Genomic DNA, 16461 nt, shown 5'->3' on the forward strand with positions numbered 1-16461 from the left:
CGCTGGATTCTCCGAGTTTGAGGCTATGTCCGGAGTATGTGACTAGTATTACGACCAAAAGGTCGGCGGCACCCACGCAGCGATGCTCTGCCGGTGGGGAGCTAGCAGCCGTGCCACATAAAATCTCTGGCTTTCCCTGTAAATACGGACGGAGAATTGCCGGGTCCATGATCGTGCATGTGCACGGCGGTGACCTGCAGCCGTCGAGCTGTACAAGGCGCAGACACGGCCTGCCAGATAGTGCCCACCTGTAACCCCCCTCGCCACCCCCGGACCGCCCCTCACCAGTCCCCCTCCCCCCCCGACTGTAGCGGCGCTGACCCAGTCCGCAGCCGCCACATGAGGTTGATGAAACCTCATGACACAAGTGATCCATGCCATCGGGAAGTCGGCCCATCGGGGGCAGCGTATTGGGGGAGGGCCTTTAGGTGACGTCCTGAGGCCATCCCAACGACGTGTGGCGTACTCACTGATGATGCTGTTTTGGAGGGGGCGGAGCATCCAAAAACAGACGTCAAAACAGATTTGGCATCAAAACGGATTCTCCGGCCAATCGACGAATGTGATTTCGGCGTTGGCAATTGGAGAATCCAACCCTATGAATCTGTTCTGAAAACGTCCCAATAAACAAATTTGGAAATCGAAAAAGGACATTTTTCATTTTTCTTACTGTTGTTTGCATGGGACAGGAATACTCCTCTTCGGCATTTAAAAACCTTTGGCCTGCCTTGATCTATTTGATCCACCCTACCCCTCCCCACACACACCTTCCTCCCTTTCCTCCACTTCCCAGACTTGTTATGCTGGGAGGCAGCCAATTTGCTATCCTCCCAAAAACAATAAATTCCAGTGCAGACCCATTTTGAGCCCATGGGCTAGATTCTCTGTTGCCTGCCGCTGATAGCAGAGTTCCCGGTGAAGTGAAGAATCCGGCAATGGGCAAAAAAGAGCGCCAATTCCATTCCGATGCTCCAGTTCCCCGCTGGCTGCAACATCGCGATTCGTGCCCCAGGGTAGCAGGAGGATGCAAACGGGTAATTTAGACCCATTTACATCCTATTAACGGACCAGGCACCATATTCTCCAAGCCCGTGTGATTCTCCAGTTCTCTGGGACTGGATTCATGTGGACGAGAATTGATGCAGGTATTTACAAACGTGGCCCTTCCGCTGTGGACCTCGCGGTGGGTTAAGGGGATAACTCTTTAAGTGAGTTGCCTCCAAAGTCCATCGGAGGGTTACCCCCCTCCCACAATCAAATCCTGCCCACCCCATCTGCAGCAAAACCTCCCATGAGAGAGACCTACACTAGAGATGACCCAATGACAAAGATTCCACCAGAGATCCCCGCATGCGAGAGCCCCCCACCAGATACCTCCAAATTATGCAAATCCAGAAGCGATTCACAATTAAATGTCTAGTGATGATCATGAAACCATTGTTGATTGTTGTAAAAACCCATCTGGTTCACTAATGTCCTTTAGGGAAGGAAACCTGTCCCTACCTAGTTTGGCCTACACATGACTCCAGACCCACAACAATGTGGTTGACTCTTAACTGCCCCTTCAAGGGCAATTGGGGATGGGCAATAAATGCTGGCCAGCCGCTGATGCCCACAACCCAGGAACGAATCTAAAAAAAAAATTATTTGTCATACAATTTGAGCAGGTGGCCCGATAGCAAGGTCCGGCAGCTGGGCCCCCTCCTCCCCCGCAATGCAATGCGGGGTCTCTGGTTGGTGTCTCTGTAATGGGGGGTGTCTCTGGCAGGGGTCTCAGTAATGCGTGGGTCTCTAGTGGGGGTCTCTGGTGGGGTCTCTCTTATGAGGGGTCCCTGTTATTGGGGTCTATGGTGGAGTCTCTGTAATTGGGAGGTCTGTGGTCAGGGTTTCTAGTGGGGGTCTCTCTTATGGGGGTCTCTGTAATGGGGGTGTGGTCTCTGGTGGGGGTATCCATTGTTCCATAAGTAATTCTATTTATTGTATACTGGAGAAAGGTTATCTTAGAAAGCATTGTTATTCACAGTTAATAGGAGATAAATTAAATATAAGCACAGTGCCAAAAATAGTAGCTGAAGGTCTGTGTGTATCAAACACATGAAAAGAACAATACACTGTACTAAAAACAGTTACTTATTCAAATGCAGCTGTAAAATGTGCGGCATGTTAATTCACACCTCTTTGTTTACATCTGCAAAATTATTTTCTTATTTCTGCAGCTACAACACTCAGCTGTAAAAACATGAAGGGTGGGATTTAGCGGGTTCGGTCATTGCAGGCACAAATCCCGTAATGGCCATTAAATCCCGTGAGAGGGCCAGAACGGGATTTGTGCCAACGAGCTCTCAGTTTGAGATCTTTCCTGCCCCCCCACCCCCGATCCTAACACTGCCAACCAACACTGCCAGGTTGGCACTTTCATAGTACCAGGCTGACACTGCCAGGTTGGTCGGCTCTGACTGGGGGGTAACCCTCCTCCATTGTCGGGGGAGGGGGGGGGGGGCTCCCCTTGTGTGTGGTGTTGGGGGGGAGAAGGGATGGCCCCAATGGCAGTGTGGGGGGATAGAGGGGGAAGGATAGTGCCCCCCGATACTTCCATGGTGGTGGGGAGGGGGAAGAGGGGTAGAGTGGTACCTGAAACATCCACAGTTGGAGGTGAAAGAGGGGGTAGAGTGGCCCCCGATATCTCCATGGTTGGGGTGGGGGGGTTCGGCAAGCTTGTGGGATGGTCCTCCGGGTCCGGGGGTGGGGTTGGGGGAACTTATTTTAAATGCAGATTGGGGCACCTTTCTCTGTTGGATCCGGACTTGCCAGGTCTATCAGACACCGCCCTACCAGACTGACAGCATAAACCACACACCCAGATTCTCTGTGCACTAGGTGCCAGGAAATCTGGCTGAAAACTCTGCTGTGTTTTGTTGCTTTTCAGTCAGACTCTGATACTTCACCATTTTCTGGGAAAATTCCATTCTCAATATCTATCAACCTCTTAAATTGATCTGTAGCTAATTTAAGTTTCCAGCTCCAACGTAAAGGCACTGTTAATATTGAAAGCCATAAAACTTGATTTGAAAAGCACAGAAATAGGAATTCAGCTCCCAGCTAGCAGCTGTGGAAAGGGTAATAAATTCTAAAATAGAATGAATGCCATTATCACTGTTAACATATTGATCTTAAGTTTATATATTTTATAATACTCATCATTGACTTCAATTAGAGAGTTATTATTTAAAGTCAGATCTTTATCAAACTCCATTTTTTTGTGCAGTGTTTTTTAATGCAGCATCTTGGAGTCTGCACGTTTACCCCGTGTCTGCGTGGATTTCCTCCGTGTGCTCCGGTTTCCTCCCATAAGTCCTGAAAGATGTGCTGTTAGGTGAATTGGACATTCTGAATTCTCCCGCGGTGTACCCGAACAGGCGCTGGAATGTGGCGACGAGGGGATTTTCACAGTAACTTCACTGCACTGTTAATATAAGCCTACTTGTGACAATAAAGATATTGTCAGTGGCCGGAGAATGGGGGGTCAGACATTTTCCTTGGGCAGGTAGAGAAAATAGGGGTGAAGCAGGGAAATTGGAAGGACGGTAACCAAAATGTCAACCTAGACTGTCACTTGGTGACCATTTTGTAATAGCTTTGTCAGGAGTCTCGAAGTAGACTCTAAGTAGATTGTAGAATTCCCCTTTAAGGTAAAGACCAGAGATAAGAGGGGAACAGTTTATGCCAATATTACACCATTAGATTTAATAATTGTTCTTCAGATAATGAATTTATTATTTATCCAAAACAGCTTGAAATCTGCTGTCTCTTTCACATCTGTTCTTTTCCAAAATTCCTGGCCTGTAAATATTTTAGCCTCTTAACTTTCTCATTATCTGGGGTTATGTAGGATAAATACTGGATTCAGTGTTTGAACATGAAGACTTCGATATTTATTATTTAATACTGAAATATGTCTTTTACTGATATTATCTTTGCCCCATCAAATATAAAATGTTAAATTGGATGTCTTTATTACTTATTGTTAGATCTTGAGGTAAAGTGTCTATTCGTTCACCATTGATATTTACTGAGCTCTTTTCCTGTATTTAGTTTTTGTTTGTGAAGTGCAATGATTAGTTTGCTGTTGATTTAGATAATCTGACTACATATGTATCTGCATCACCAATTTTGATTCACTAACATCCTTTTGGTGAAAGTTAATCAGCTCCACATTTTGTTTTCAGAGAAACCTGTTCTTCAGAGCAGGCATTCTTTGGACAGCTCAAGGCTCGTGGATAGGGTGGAGTCTGCCCAGCCTCTTTGGATCACTCTAGCGATGCAGAAGCAGAAAGGATTCCGTGAGCAGCAGGCCAGCCGAGAGGAGAGAAGGCAAGCAAGAGAAGCCAAGCTAGTGGAGAAACACGCAAAAGAGAATGTATGCACCTTCTGTTATTATAAGATTTAATAATAAATGCTGGTCTGAATCAAATAGACTACACATATGGAACCCGGTTTATTAGAAGGGAACAAAGTCCCACAGCGAACACATTTAGCCACATGGTTTCCAGCGCACGCCGGAACTCCTCAGTGTAGTGGGAGAATGGGGCGCCATGTAAAAATGGCATCTCAATCTCTGGAGCCACTACATCCCAGCCCCAACGCACTATGGGAGGGTCCTCAGGCGCACTATGGGAGGGTCCTCAGGACCCCCCCCCTCATACAGGGCACCCCTGGCCCAATCACCAGCACACAGAAAATGCCAGCTTGGCACCATGGCAGTGCCCTTTCCAACTGACAGTGTCACCTGGACATCTTGAGAACACCAGGCTAGCACACAGGTGGCACTGTTAGGATACCAGGCTGGCACTGCCAGGGTGCCCAGGTAGCATCAGGGCACCACCCTGCCCAGAGGGCAAGCACCTGTGGGCCTCCGATCCCCTGGGAGACCCCCATGAGTGCCGTTCAGCCTGGTTCCTGTTTCTGGAGACCAGTACTGTTCGCCGCTGGCCCGAGGTCTCTAAGGTGAGGGAGATTGATCTTGCACCTCAGGTAACTCAGGAATCTACACATTCAAGTGAGACCAACTGTCCCGCTCTAATATGCAGATTTGCTAAACAGCAATCCCACACACAATGGGCGGGATTTACATTGCGACGTCCCGCAAGATCACGTTAGATCTCTCGAGGCGTTGCGAGCCAGGTGGACTCCAAGAGCGGGGTCTCTCGGCTTTTATCGGTCACGCTGTGGGTGCAGCATGGCCTTAAAGTCGCGCCCATAGTCTGTGGGAGACAGTTTCATTATAAAGCTGTCAGGATTGTATCTTTTGGCAGGAATCAACAGTATTGATGGTGACAATCTTTTTTCACTTTAATACAACAATCACAGGAATTAACACAAAATTACTGCGGATGCTCAAGATCTAAAAAAGACATAAGGTGCTGGAAAACTCAGACGGTCTAGCCACATCCGTGGAGTGAGAAAGAGTTAACGTTTCAAGTCTAATATGATTCTTCTTCGGAACTTCACCTTCTTTGGAAATGAAGTTCCCAGGAAGAGTCACATTGGACTCAAAATATTGGGGGGAATTTTCAGGCCATTCTCACCAGCAGGATCTTCTGTTCCCGCTGATGGTGGACCCATCCGCGGCTTTCCTGGTGGGGGGGTGGGGGGAGGCGGTTGGATTCAATGGGAAATCCCATCGACAGCAGCAGGGCCAGAAGATCCTACCATGAGCCAACAGTGGGTCGCTTCCCGCTGCTAAGAAATACACTGCAGGGGGCACGAAAAACCCCTCCCGCTAACTGTTTCTCCATAGATGCTGCCAGACCTGCTGAGTTTTTCCAGCACTTTTCTATTTTAATATAATTTGCACAGTGTCTTCATATTCATCATTGGGACCACAATTAATATTTTTTCAATTCGCCTTTGGAGATTTGACAGAATTGACTGAATTTAAATTAAAGAAACTTAAGGAGACACGAAAATATATGAGAAACATAGAATTGTTATGGCGCAGAAGGAGGCCTTTTGCCAAACCATGACTGCACTGGCACTTCACTTTCCTGCCTTCTCCCTGTAATCCTGCACATTCTTCCTTTTCAGAGAAGAGTCCAATTCCATTTTAAAGCTTAAATTGATCTGCCTCCATCAGAATCTCAGGCACTGCATCCCAGACCTTAACATCCCGCTGTGTAAAGAAGTTTCTCCTCATATTACTTTTGCTACTTTTACTAATGGCTTTAAATCTGTGTCCTCTCACTCTCAATCCTTTCATAGGTGGGGATAATTTCTCCCTATCTACTCTGTCTAGGCCCTTCATGATCTTGAATATCTTTAACAAATCTCCTCTGAACCTTCTTTTCCCTAAGGGAAACAACCCTAACTTCTCCAATGTATCTTTATAACTAAAATTCCTTGGGGCAGCACGGTGGCACAGTGGTTAGCACAATTGCCTCATGGCGCCAAGGTCCCAGGTTCGATACCGGCCCTGGGTCACTGTCCATGTGGAGTTTGCACATTCTCCCCGTGTCTGCGTGGGTTTCACCCTCACAACCATGAGATGTGCAGGATAGGTGATTGGCCACTCTAAATTGCCCCTTAATTGGAAAAAATGACTTGGGTACTTTAAATTTAAAAAAAAAATTACTGAAATTCCTTATCCCTAAAACATTCTCGTGAATCGTTTCTGCATCCTCTCCAATAGCTTAATATCCTTCCTGAAGTTTGGCATCCGGAGCTGGACACAATACTCTAACTCAGGATGAACTAGTGACTTAGACAAACTCAACATAACCTTCTTGCTCTTGTACTTTATGCACCTATTAATAAAGTCCAGGATACTGTATGGTTTATTAACTTCTCTCTTAACCTATCCTGCCACCTTTAATGGCTTATGCACACATACACCCATATGTGTATGCTCCTGCCCCCCTTTAAAGTTGTACCTTTTATTTTAAATTGTCACTCCATGTTCTTCCTGCCAAAATGAATCACTTCACTTTTCTCTGTATTGAACTTTATGTGACACCTGTCTACCCATTCCACCAACTTGTCTATGTCCTTTTGATGTTCTACACTTTTGAACTTTTGAAGTTCTACAATTCACAATCCAAGTTTTGTACCATCTGCAAGCTTTGAAATCGTATCCTGTACACCAAGGTCTAGATTATTAACATACATCAGGAAAAGCAAGAACACCAACAGTGTCCCTTGGGAAACTCCACTACAAAACTCCCTCCAGGATGAGCAACATACCTTATCTATTATTCTGTTTCCTGTCGTTCAGCCAATTCTGTGTCCATGTTGCTACTGTCACTTTTATTCCATGAACTTACTCAGTAGTGTGACACTGTATTAAGCGCCTTTTGGAAGACCATGTACACCACTAACAGCATTGCCCTCATCAACCCTCTCTGTTACCACTTCAAAAAACTCCAACACATTAGTTAAACATGGTTTTCCCTCAAGAAATCCATGCTGGCTTTACTTAATTAACCTGCACTTGTCCATATGCTTATAATTTGTCCCAGATTATTGTTTCTAGACATTTCCCCTCCACAAAAGTTAAACTGACTGGTCTGTAGTTGTCGGGCTTATGTTTACACCCTTTTTAGTAAGGGTGTAACGGTTGCAATTCTCTAGTCCTCTGGGACTTTCTAAGGAAGGCTGAAAAATGAGGGCCAGTGCCTGTGCAATTTCCGCACTCAATTCCCTCAGTGCCCTTGGACACAACTCCTCCAGTCCTGGTGCTTATCAAGTTTACAAGTAACTTATCCAATACCTCCTGCTTTTCAATTTTGAACCCATCTAGTATCTGAATTACCTCATCTTTTACCGTGGTTTAGGTAGCATCTTCATCCTTCTTAAAGGCAGATGCAAAGTATTAATTTAGTACCTCACTTATGTTCTTTGCCCTCATGCGTAAGCCATCTTTTTGGTCCCTGATTATCTCTACTCCTCCTTTTACCACTCTTTTACTATTTATATGCCTAACAAAGACTTTGGAATTTCCTTTTATGTTAGCTGCCAGTCGCTTTTCATTCTCTTATTTGCTTCATCTCACCTCTGAACCTTCTATATTCAAATATATTACAAGTCCATTGTGCACTCAGCCAACATACAGTTGTGTGGCTCTGTTTGAAGTATTTTTTAAAAAAATTTAAATACAGCTTTTTAACTTCACTGCATTTTGTAGTCTTTGTAGCGCAATAGAAAAATTTGATACATGTTACAACAATCATCAGCTTTAATTACATTTGTAAAGAGCCAGCAAGATGAATGAAAAGTCATAAAACTTAGCAAGTTGTTTCAAATCTGTTAAATATGTGACCATTCATGTGTTGCTGCCTCTTTCAGAGCAGTAACTCCAACTGTCCTATCCTCCTCTATCACTGACCTTCCCACACACCCCATCCAATTACAACCGCCCACCCCACCTCATGTACCTCCCCACGGGCTTTTCCAATACAGTATTACCTCCTAGAATGTTTGTTCACTTGTCATCAAGGCTATTGCAATCAGCAATTGTATTGTGGATGAATGTATTGAAACTTGACTTATGAGTAGTGGCATCTTGCTCATTACCAATACTTTCCCTGGCTATATTTTTCAGCACCTAACTTGCCCAAACTACCTCATCAAGAAGTCTTGGCTCCTTCCCTTACTTCTGTGGCACCTTACCTGTTCCATAACTCTCACCTGAACCTTAAACTCCTCATTGTTTATCATCCATTTTCCAGCCCACTTCATGCTTTTCCTCACGATAACCTTCTTTCAGCAGTGTCTACAATTCGAAAATACTTAATTGATTGTAAAGCGCGTTGGGATGTTCAGAGCCATTAAAGGTGCTGTGCAAATGCAAAATTTTTCAATCTACTTTTTTCCTCCGAATCTGCTTTGGTCTGTGATTTAAATTTCTATCTCAATTCCCTTAGCCACCTCTCTTCAGAGTTCAGTGATATCCTTTCCTCAAGTAACCTTGTCCTCTATATAAACTCTCCTACCTCTATTTACCAGGTCTGGCTGACCTACTTAAAGTGCTGAAATCTACAGAGCTACAGGCCAAGATTTGGTAAATGGGATTAAGCTAGATCACTTTCTTTTTTGTTGGCACAGCTTTTCATTGGGCAGAATTTAACGGATGATGGGCTTTCTTGCTTTTCCACCTAAAGAAACAGTGAGAAACCCATCCATGCCGACACCAGGTAACCCTCATCTATTTAAGGCTCCGAGGAGCATTAATTGATTGGATGTGAGACTGCTGCCTCTCACTGGGGAGAAAGACAGCCCATCTCAGAGTGCTTCAGGCAATCAAATTGACCGGCAGCTCTAACTCCAGTAGCGCCAATAGGAGCAGTCCCACGAGTCAAAGTTCCAGAACCAGATGCAGATAAGTGCTGGGGGTGTGGTGGCAGAGACAGGAGAGAAGGCTCCATATGTTCAATGGTGAGGGGGGTTGGAGCTTTTACAAAGAGGTCTTTAGAGGGGGAAGTACCTGATGGCAGGCAGACCCAGGGGAGGCCCCTAATTGGGCAAAAGGGTCCTTGAGGGGAGTGACCCCCATTTCCCACAAGGCCAAACATTGGTGTTCCCTGATTGTCTATCCTTCCACTTGTAAGGGCCCTTTCTGTTGATTCCCCTAGTTGCTATTTTTTAATTTTGTCTTTCTTGTTTTTGGTCCATGGATTGTTAATGAAGACATACCTTTAAATTGAGCAGAGAAAATAAGGAATTCAAAGTTTCAAAAGCTGTGTTATAGAGTTTTGTATATTGGGAAGAAGAACCCAGACTTTATGGCAGCCAAGAGATTGGAGAGCTTCATTTTGATTGGTTGGCTGGTGGCCAATGGATTGGCCAGGCACAGTAATCTGCCCGGCAACCAACAGCAATAGGCTCCTGTCAGGTGGGGGTTCATCACCCAGCAGAAGCCACTGGACCCTCAAGGTGGAAGCAGCTCTCTCTGTCTCTGCTGCCTATTGCTGAAGCTTCTAGACCGTGAAAGAAGCTGTCTCTCTCTCATGTTGGCTGCCTGTTATTTCTGTGAGCCTACATTGAAAACCATTAGAAGACATCCATCTGAAATAAAGACTATTATCCTTTTACCTTCATCATTATTTTAAACTTTCCCTCTGTATTTGTTTGTCTATGTGTGTGTGTGTGTAGAGGGTGGGCGAGTTAAAGATGTGGGGGGCGGGGGGAAATAGAGATTAGATAGTGGTTAACCAGTTGTATTTGTTGCCTATTTAATTACAGTTACTGTCAATAATAAAGTTGATTATGTTTAAATTTACAAACCTTGGTGACTGTAGTTATTGGGCAGTCAAAGACTTCACGTATTTTTAAAATGGAAGTTAATTTCAAACATTTTGAAACTCTGGGTCAAATGGGGCTGCAATTGACCAGGCACTGGCCCAACTTGTTGTACCACACCACTGGGAACAGTTTTTCTCTATTTACTCATGCTTTTGAAGATCTGTATCAGATCTCCTCTCAATTTTCTCTTCTCCAAGAAAAACAACACCAGTTTCTCCAGTCTTTCGACGTAACTGACGTCCTTCATCCCAGGAACCATGCCCATAATTCTTTTCTGCACCCTCTCTAAAACCTTCACATCCTTGTAGCGCCCAGAATTCTCCAGTTAAACCTGAACCAGTGTTTTATAACTTCCCTGCTTTTCTAGGCTTTTTTCGTCTAAAATAAAATTTAGAATCCCCTTTAACCACTTTCTCAACCTGTTCTTTTACTTTCACTAACTTGTGCACATGTACCCTAAGGTTGTCTGATCCTCCACTACCTTTAGAATTGTATCCTAATTTTAAGTTGTCTCTCTTTGTTCTTTCTACCAAAACGTATCGCTTCACACTTCTCTTTCACCTGTTTATCCATTCTCCCCAGTGTGTTCATGTCCTCTTGATGTCTATCCTGCTCATAGTTCACAATACTTTCAAGTTTTGTGTCATCTTCAAATTTCAAATTGTGTCCTGCACTTCCAAGTCTAGGTCATTAATAGATGTCAAGAAAAATAGTGGTTTTAGTACTGGCCCCTGTGGAACCCCACTCCATAACTTCCTCCCATCTAAAAAGTGACCATTAACCTCCACCCTTTGTTTCCTGTCATTCAGTCAACCTTGTATCCATGCTACCTCTATCCCTTCTACTCAATGGGATTCAACTTTACTGACAAGCCTGTTATGTAACACTTCATTAAATGCCTTAAAGTCCATGTAGAACACATAAACTGCATTACCCTCATCGACCAGCTTTATTACCTCATCAAAAAACTCAATCAAGCTAGTTAAATAATATTTACCTTTAACAAATCCCTGGTGATTTTTCCTAATCAATCTGTGCTTGGCCAGGTAGCTTCATTTTGTCCCAGATTCCGTCTCTGAAACAAAAGCTTTCTCGTTGTCCATGTTAAACTGACTGGCCTGTACTTACTCAGCTTATCCTTTTACCATTTTTGTACAAAGGTGCAATGTTTGAAATTAACTCCCATGTCTAAGGAGGCCTATACTCTTGCCCATGAGCTTGAGATCATTCAAATCCTTGCGGAACTGCTGCCAGGTCCTTGGGGCCAGACTCCGAGAATTGACGTGCTGCTCCAACTCCCTTGAGGGCCTCCAAGAAGCCAGACAATCAAGAACTGCCACCTGTCCAGCCACCGCAGTTAAAGAGGAATGGTTGTAGCAACATCAAACCACAGATGAAGTGGTGCTGTCACTTTATCTGACACTCACAGCTGCCAGCTCAGATATTGGCATTGTATGAACTTCACAGAGTAGTATATTGAGTTGGGATCTGAATGTGCTGCAGCTAGGCTCAGGGCTGGAGGGGGAAGGATTGTTTGTGTACCAACTCAGTTGAGGGTAAGATCATATGCAAGATTTGCAATAGGGGCTCAGATGAGGACTTTGATGGGGTGGCATGCACACCTCCCCTTGTCCTTCACTACGAACGTCTCCAGCATCTGGGGGCAGTCAACAGCAGCTTCTTTGTAATATCTGCAGCTTTCATTTAGGAGAGGGCTGCCTTCAGGAGGTGTAGTTTAGTTAGAATACATGCCTGTCACACAATTATAAGGACCCTGATAAGCATTCAGTCAGTCAGCAGCCACCTGTCCAGCCAATACAGCATGGGTTATGCATGCAAAGGAGATTGGCTGAAGTTTATTTGCTGCATGTCACAACGGAACCTGACAAGGACAGAGTTCAAATCCTGATCGATATGCCTGTAAATGAGAGCAAATAATTTTTTAGCCAGAGGAGTCAAACTTGATGTTAATCATACAAAAAGCCTCCTCCTCCTGCAGGTACTATTTCTAAGAGGGCGTTGGCGACCATGGACCCCCACTGGATTGATCCATGAGTATGCTTTGCAGTTGTCTTCTGCATTATGGCTGAGGAAGCTCTCTCACTCTTACCACTTACCATGGGAGGCACAGTAGCACAGCGGTTAGCACAGTTGCTTTACAGCTCCAGGGTCCCCAGTTCGATTCCCAGCTTGGGTCACTGTCTGCGGAGTCTGCATGTTCTCCCCGTGTCTGCGTGGGTTTCCTCCGGGTGCTCCTGTTTCCTCTCACAGTCCAAAGAAGTGATTGGCCATGCTAAAAAAAAATGCCCTTAGGTTAGGTGGGGTTACTGGTTACGAGGATAGAATGGAGGTATGGCCTGAAGTGGGATGCTCTTTCCAAGAGCCGGTGTAGACTCGAAGGGCCAAGTGGCCTCCTTCTGCACTGTAAATTCTATGATTCTATGACCACTTGCCATCAGCTGTATTGGTAGGACTAACAGGCTGGTAGTCAACCTGTTTGGCCAGGTTATTAAAGTACGTTCTGAGGTCATCATGTCCTGACGTGGGACTTGAACCCAGAGTTTCTGGCCCAGAGGTAGGGATATTACAACAAGATCTCCTCAGAAAAATATATAAGGAAAATATCAATCAGTAACATCTTTGTATTGTGTCTCTGACACCTCGCGGTTTAAGCTGTCACAGACAACATGCCACATTCATAGTAAAGGAGAATTTGTTACAAGTAGCCTCAGAATCAGCTAGCACATGGAAATTTGTGCTACATACAATCACAACCCGGAAGAAGGAACAATTTAAATCAAATATAACTGCTGGTAAACAACACTGTAGCTTGTCTTTAATTTTTTTTTAAAGTGGGTGTGAAACTAGAAATGAGATGGCAAACAAACGTGAGTTAGAGGCCGTTACGTTCTGTCTGGTAAGGACATCTAGTTCTTAACTAGTTAAAATGTTTTATTATAAAATAAATGTGTGGTTTAGATAACTATGAGAAATATATTACAAACTACTAATTATGATAAATTATCCTAGAGCGGCTGCAAGTATAACTATCCACTAACACGACGATCTCCAGACTCCTCGAGGTACAGAGTCACGTGGTAGATTTCCACTGCCACCTGCTGGTTGGAGGTCGTTTACATCACTATTTACATGATTGCTTATGCATATCATCACAGAGAGCTTTAGATCTGGAGTGTCAGAGAGAAAATAATTATGCTTGTGATCAGGAACTGCTCAAAGAATATATTTAACAAAGCAGGCTTTGACAAACAGTTTGACAAGGTAATTGCTATTCTTTGTAACAGTTTAATTTTGAAAAGGAAAGTTGATGTTGAATCTCATTAAAGAATTTGTGAATCATACAAAACTTATAGTGTAGAACTACAAAAGAACATAGGCAAGTTTTTAAAAAATATTTTTATTAAGGTATTTGAAAATGTTTATAAAAATAACATAGACAATTACATCAACATGGTATAATAAACATTTCCCCCCATCTCAATCTTCACACACCCCAACCATACAACAACAATCCGGCCCTTCCCCCACCCCCCTTGGGATATGGCATCTGCTGACATTTTAATTTTCCCCGAGAAAGTCGACGAACGGCTGCCACCTCCGAGTGAACCCGACCATTGACCCTCTTAAGGCGAACTTTATTTTCTCGAGACTGAGAAACCCAGCCATGTCACTATCCCAGGTCTCTACACTCAGGGGCTTCGAATCCCTCCACATTAACAAGATCCGTCTCCGGGCTACCAGGGAGGCAAAGGCCAAGACGTCAGCCTCTTTCGCCCCCCTGAACTCCCGGCTCTTCCGACACTCCAAAGATCACTACCTCCGGACTCGGCACCACCCGTGTTTTTAGCACCGTGGACATTGCCTGAGCAAAACCCTGCCAAAACCCTCTAAGCTTCGGGCATGCCCAAAACCTGTGGACATGATTTGCTGGGCTTCCCGCGCACCTCGCACACCTATCTTCTACCCTGAAAAACCTGCTCATCCGGGCCGCTGTCATGTGTGCCCGGTGGACTACCTTAAATTATATCAGGCTGAGCCTGGCACATCATGAGGAGGTATTAACCCTGCTTAGGCATCCACCCATAGACCCGCCTCTATCTCTCCTCCTAGCTCGTCCTCCCACTTGCCCTTAAGCTCCTCCAACGGAGTTTCCTCTGCCTCCGGAAACTCCTGGTAAATATCTGAAACCTTCCCCTCTCCCACCCAGGTACTGGAGACTACTCTATCCTGTATCCCCCGTGGCGGCAGCAGTGGAAAGGCTGGCACCTGTTTTCTCAGAAAGTCTCGCACCTGCAAATACCTAAACCCAACCCTGCTGGCAATTCAAATTTATCCTCCAAGGCTTTCAAGCTGGGAAAGCTCCCATCTATAAATAGATCCCCCGTCCTTCTGATTCCTGCCCTTTGCCAACTCCGGAACTCACCATCTAGCCTACCCGGTACAAACCGATGATTATTATAAATCGGGGCCCAAACCGATGATCCCTCCACTCTCTTATATCTCCTCCATTGCCCCCAGATTCTCAGAACTGCCACCACCGCCGGACTTGTGGAGTATCGGGCCGGCGAGAACGGAAGAGGTGCCGTTATCAGTGCTCCCAAACTGCTTTGCATGACGCCGCCTCCATCCGCTCCCATGCCGACCCCTCCCCCACTACCCACTTCCTAATCATGGCTATATTAGCCGCCCAGTAGTAATTGCAGAAGTTCGGCAGAGCCAACGCACCCTCCCCCTGACTGTGCTCCAGCAACACTTTCTTCACTCGCGGGGTTTTACCCGCCCACAAAAAGCCCGAAATATCCTTATTCACCCGCTTGAAAAAGGCCTTTGGGATGAAGATGGGGAGGCACTGAAAGACAAACAGAAACCTGGGGAGGACCGTCATTTTCACGGTCTGTACCGTCCCCGCCAGTGATAGTGGGAGCATGTCCCATCTCTTAAAGTCCTCTTCCATTTGTTCTGGACATAGGCATGTTGATGGAATGGGGTGAACAGGTGGGAGATGAAGTTCAATGCAGAGAAATGTGAAGTGATTTGTCTTGATAGGAAGAACATGGAGAGACAATTTAAATAAAGGGTACAATTCTAAAGGGGGTGCAGGAGCAGAGGGAGCTGGGTGTGTACATGTGCACAAACCATTGATGATGACAGGATAGCTTGAGAGCAGTTGAAAAAGCAAACAATATCCTAGACTTTATTAAAAGGGGAATAGAGTACAAGAGGTCATGTTAAACTTGTATAAGACAGTAGTAGGCCACAGCTGGAGGATTGTGTCCAATTCTGGGCACATCAGGAAAGAAGTGAAGGCATTGAAGAGAGTGCAGGAAAGATTCACAAGAATAATTCCGGCAATGAGGAACTTCACTTCTGAAGATGGATTGGGGGAAATTGGAGAAAAGAAAGTTGAGGGGATTTAGGAGAGGTATTCAAAATCAAGAGGGGTCATGAGGAGAAAAGTTTCCATCCTAGTTGCTCTTTAGAAGGAGATGGTGAGTTGCCTTCTTGAACTGCTACAGTTCTTGAGATGTAGGTGCACCCACTGTGCTGTTAGGGAGGGAGTTCCAGGATGTTGTCCCAACGACAGTGAAGGGACGGCGATATATTTCTGAGTTGGGTGGTGAGTGACGTGGAGGGGAACCCCCAGGTGGTGCCGTTTGCAGGTATCTGCTGCTTTTGTCCCTTTAGAAGGCATGGGTTTGGAAGGTGCTGCCTAAAGAACATTGGTGGCTTCATGCACTGCGTCTTGTGGATGGTACATATGGCTGCCACTGTTCGGCGTGGTGGTGGGTTTGAATGTTTGTGGAAGGGGGAGCAATTAAGCTGGCTGCTTTGTTCTGGATGGTGTCAAGCTTCCTGAGTGTTGTTGGAGTTGCACTCATCCAGGCAAGTGGAGAGTATTCCATTACACACCTGACTTGTGCCTTGTAGATGGTGGACAGGACTTCCGGGTGCGGCGATGACCAGCTAGGTCGCACGTTTCGGCAGCTCCCGGTGGAACGGACTTTTGGGCTCTTGATAGGAGCCCCAACGGCAATTTTAACGGCAAAAAACACTGTGCGGTAAACCAGAAGGGAATTCCCCCTGGACACGGATGAAAAAAAGAGAGGAAAGTGGCCGGATTGCGGTGGATCCTCTAGAGCAGCGGCC

At 45.3% G+C, this 16461-nt stretch overlaps 1 protein-coding gene across 6 annotated transcripts in view; it reads left to right on the forward strand.

The window, feature by feature from the left end:
* Positions 1-16461, forward strand: part of cracd (capping protein inhibiting regulator of actin dynamics) — a 389395-nt gene that overhangs the window by 353795 nt on the left and 19139 nt on the right. For all 6 annotated transcript variants that reach the window (XM_072496811.1, XM_072496816.1, XM_072496812.1 and 3 more), the window contains one exon: positions 4227-4417. In XM_072496811.1, coding sequence (XP_072352912.1) covers positions 4227-4417 — 191 coding nt within the window. The remainder of the gene's footprint in view (positions 1-4226; positions 4418-16461) is intronic.

The sequence above is a fragment of the Scyliorhinus torazame genome, chromosome 3 (genome assembly GCF_047496885.1).
Source record: "Scyliorhinus torazame isolate Kashiwa2021f chromosome 3, sScyTor2.1, whole genome shotgun sequence".
Lineage (NCBI taxonomy): Eukaryota > Metazoa > Chordata > Chondrichthyes > Carcharhiniformes > Scyliorhinidae > Scyliorhinus > Scyliorhinus torazame.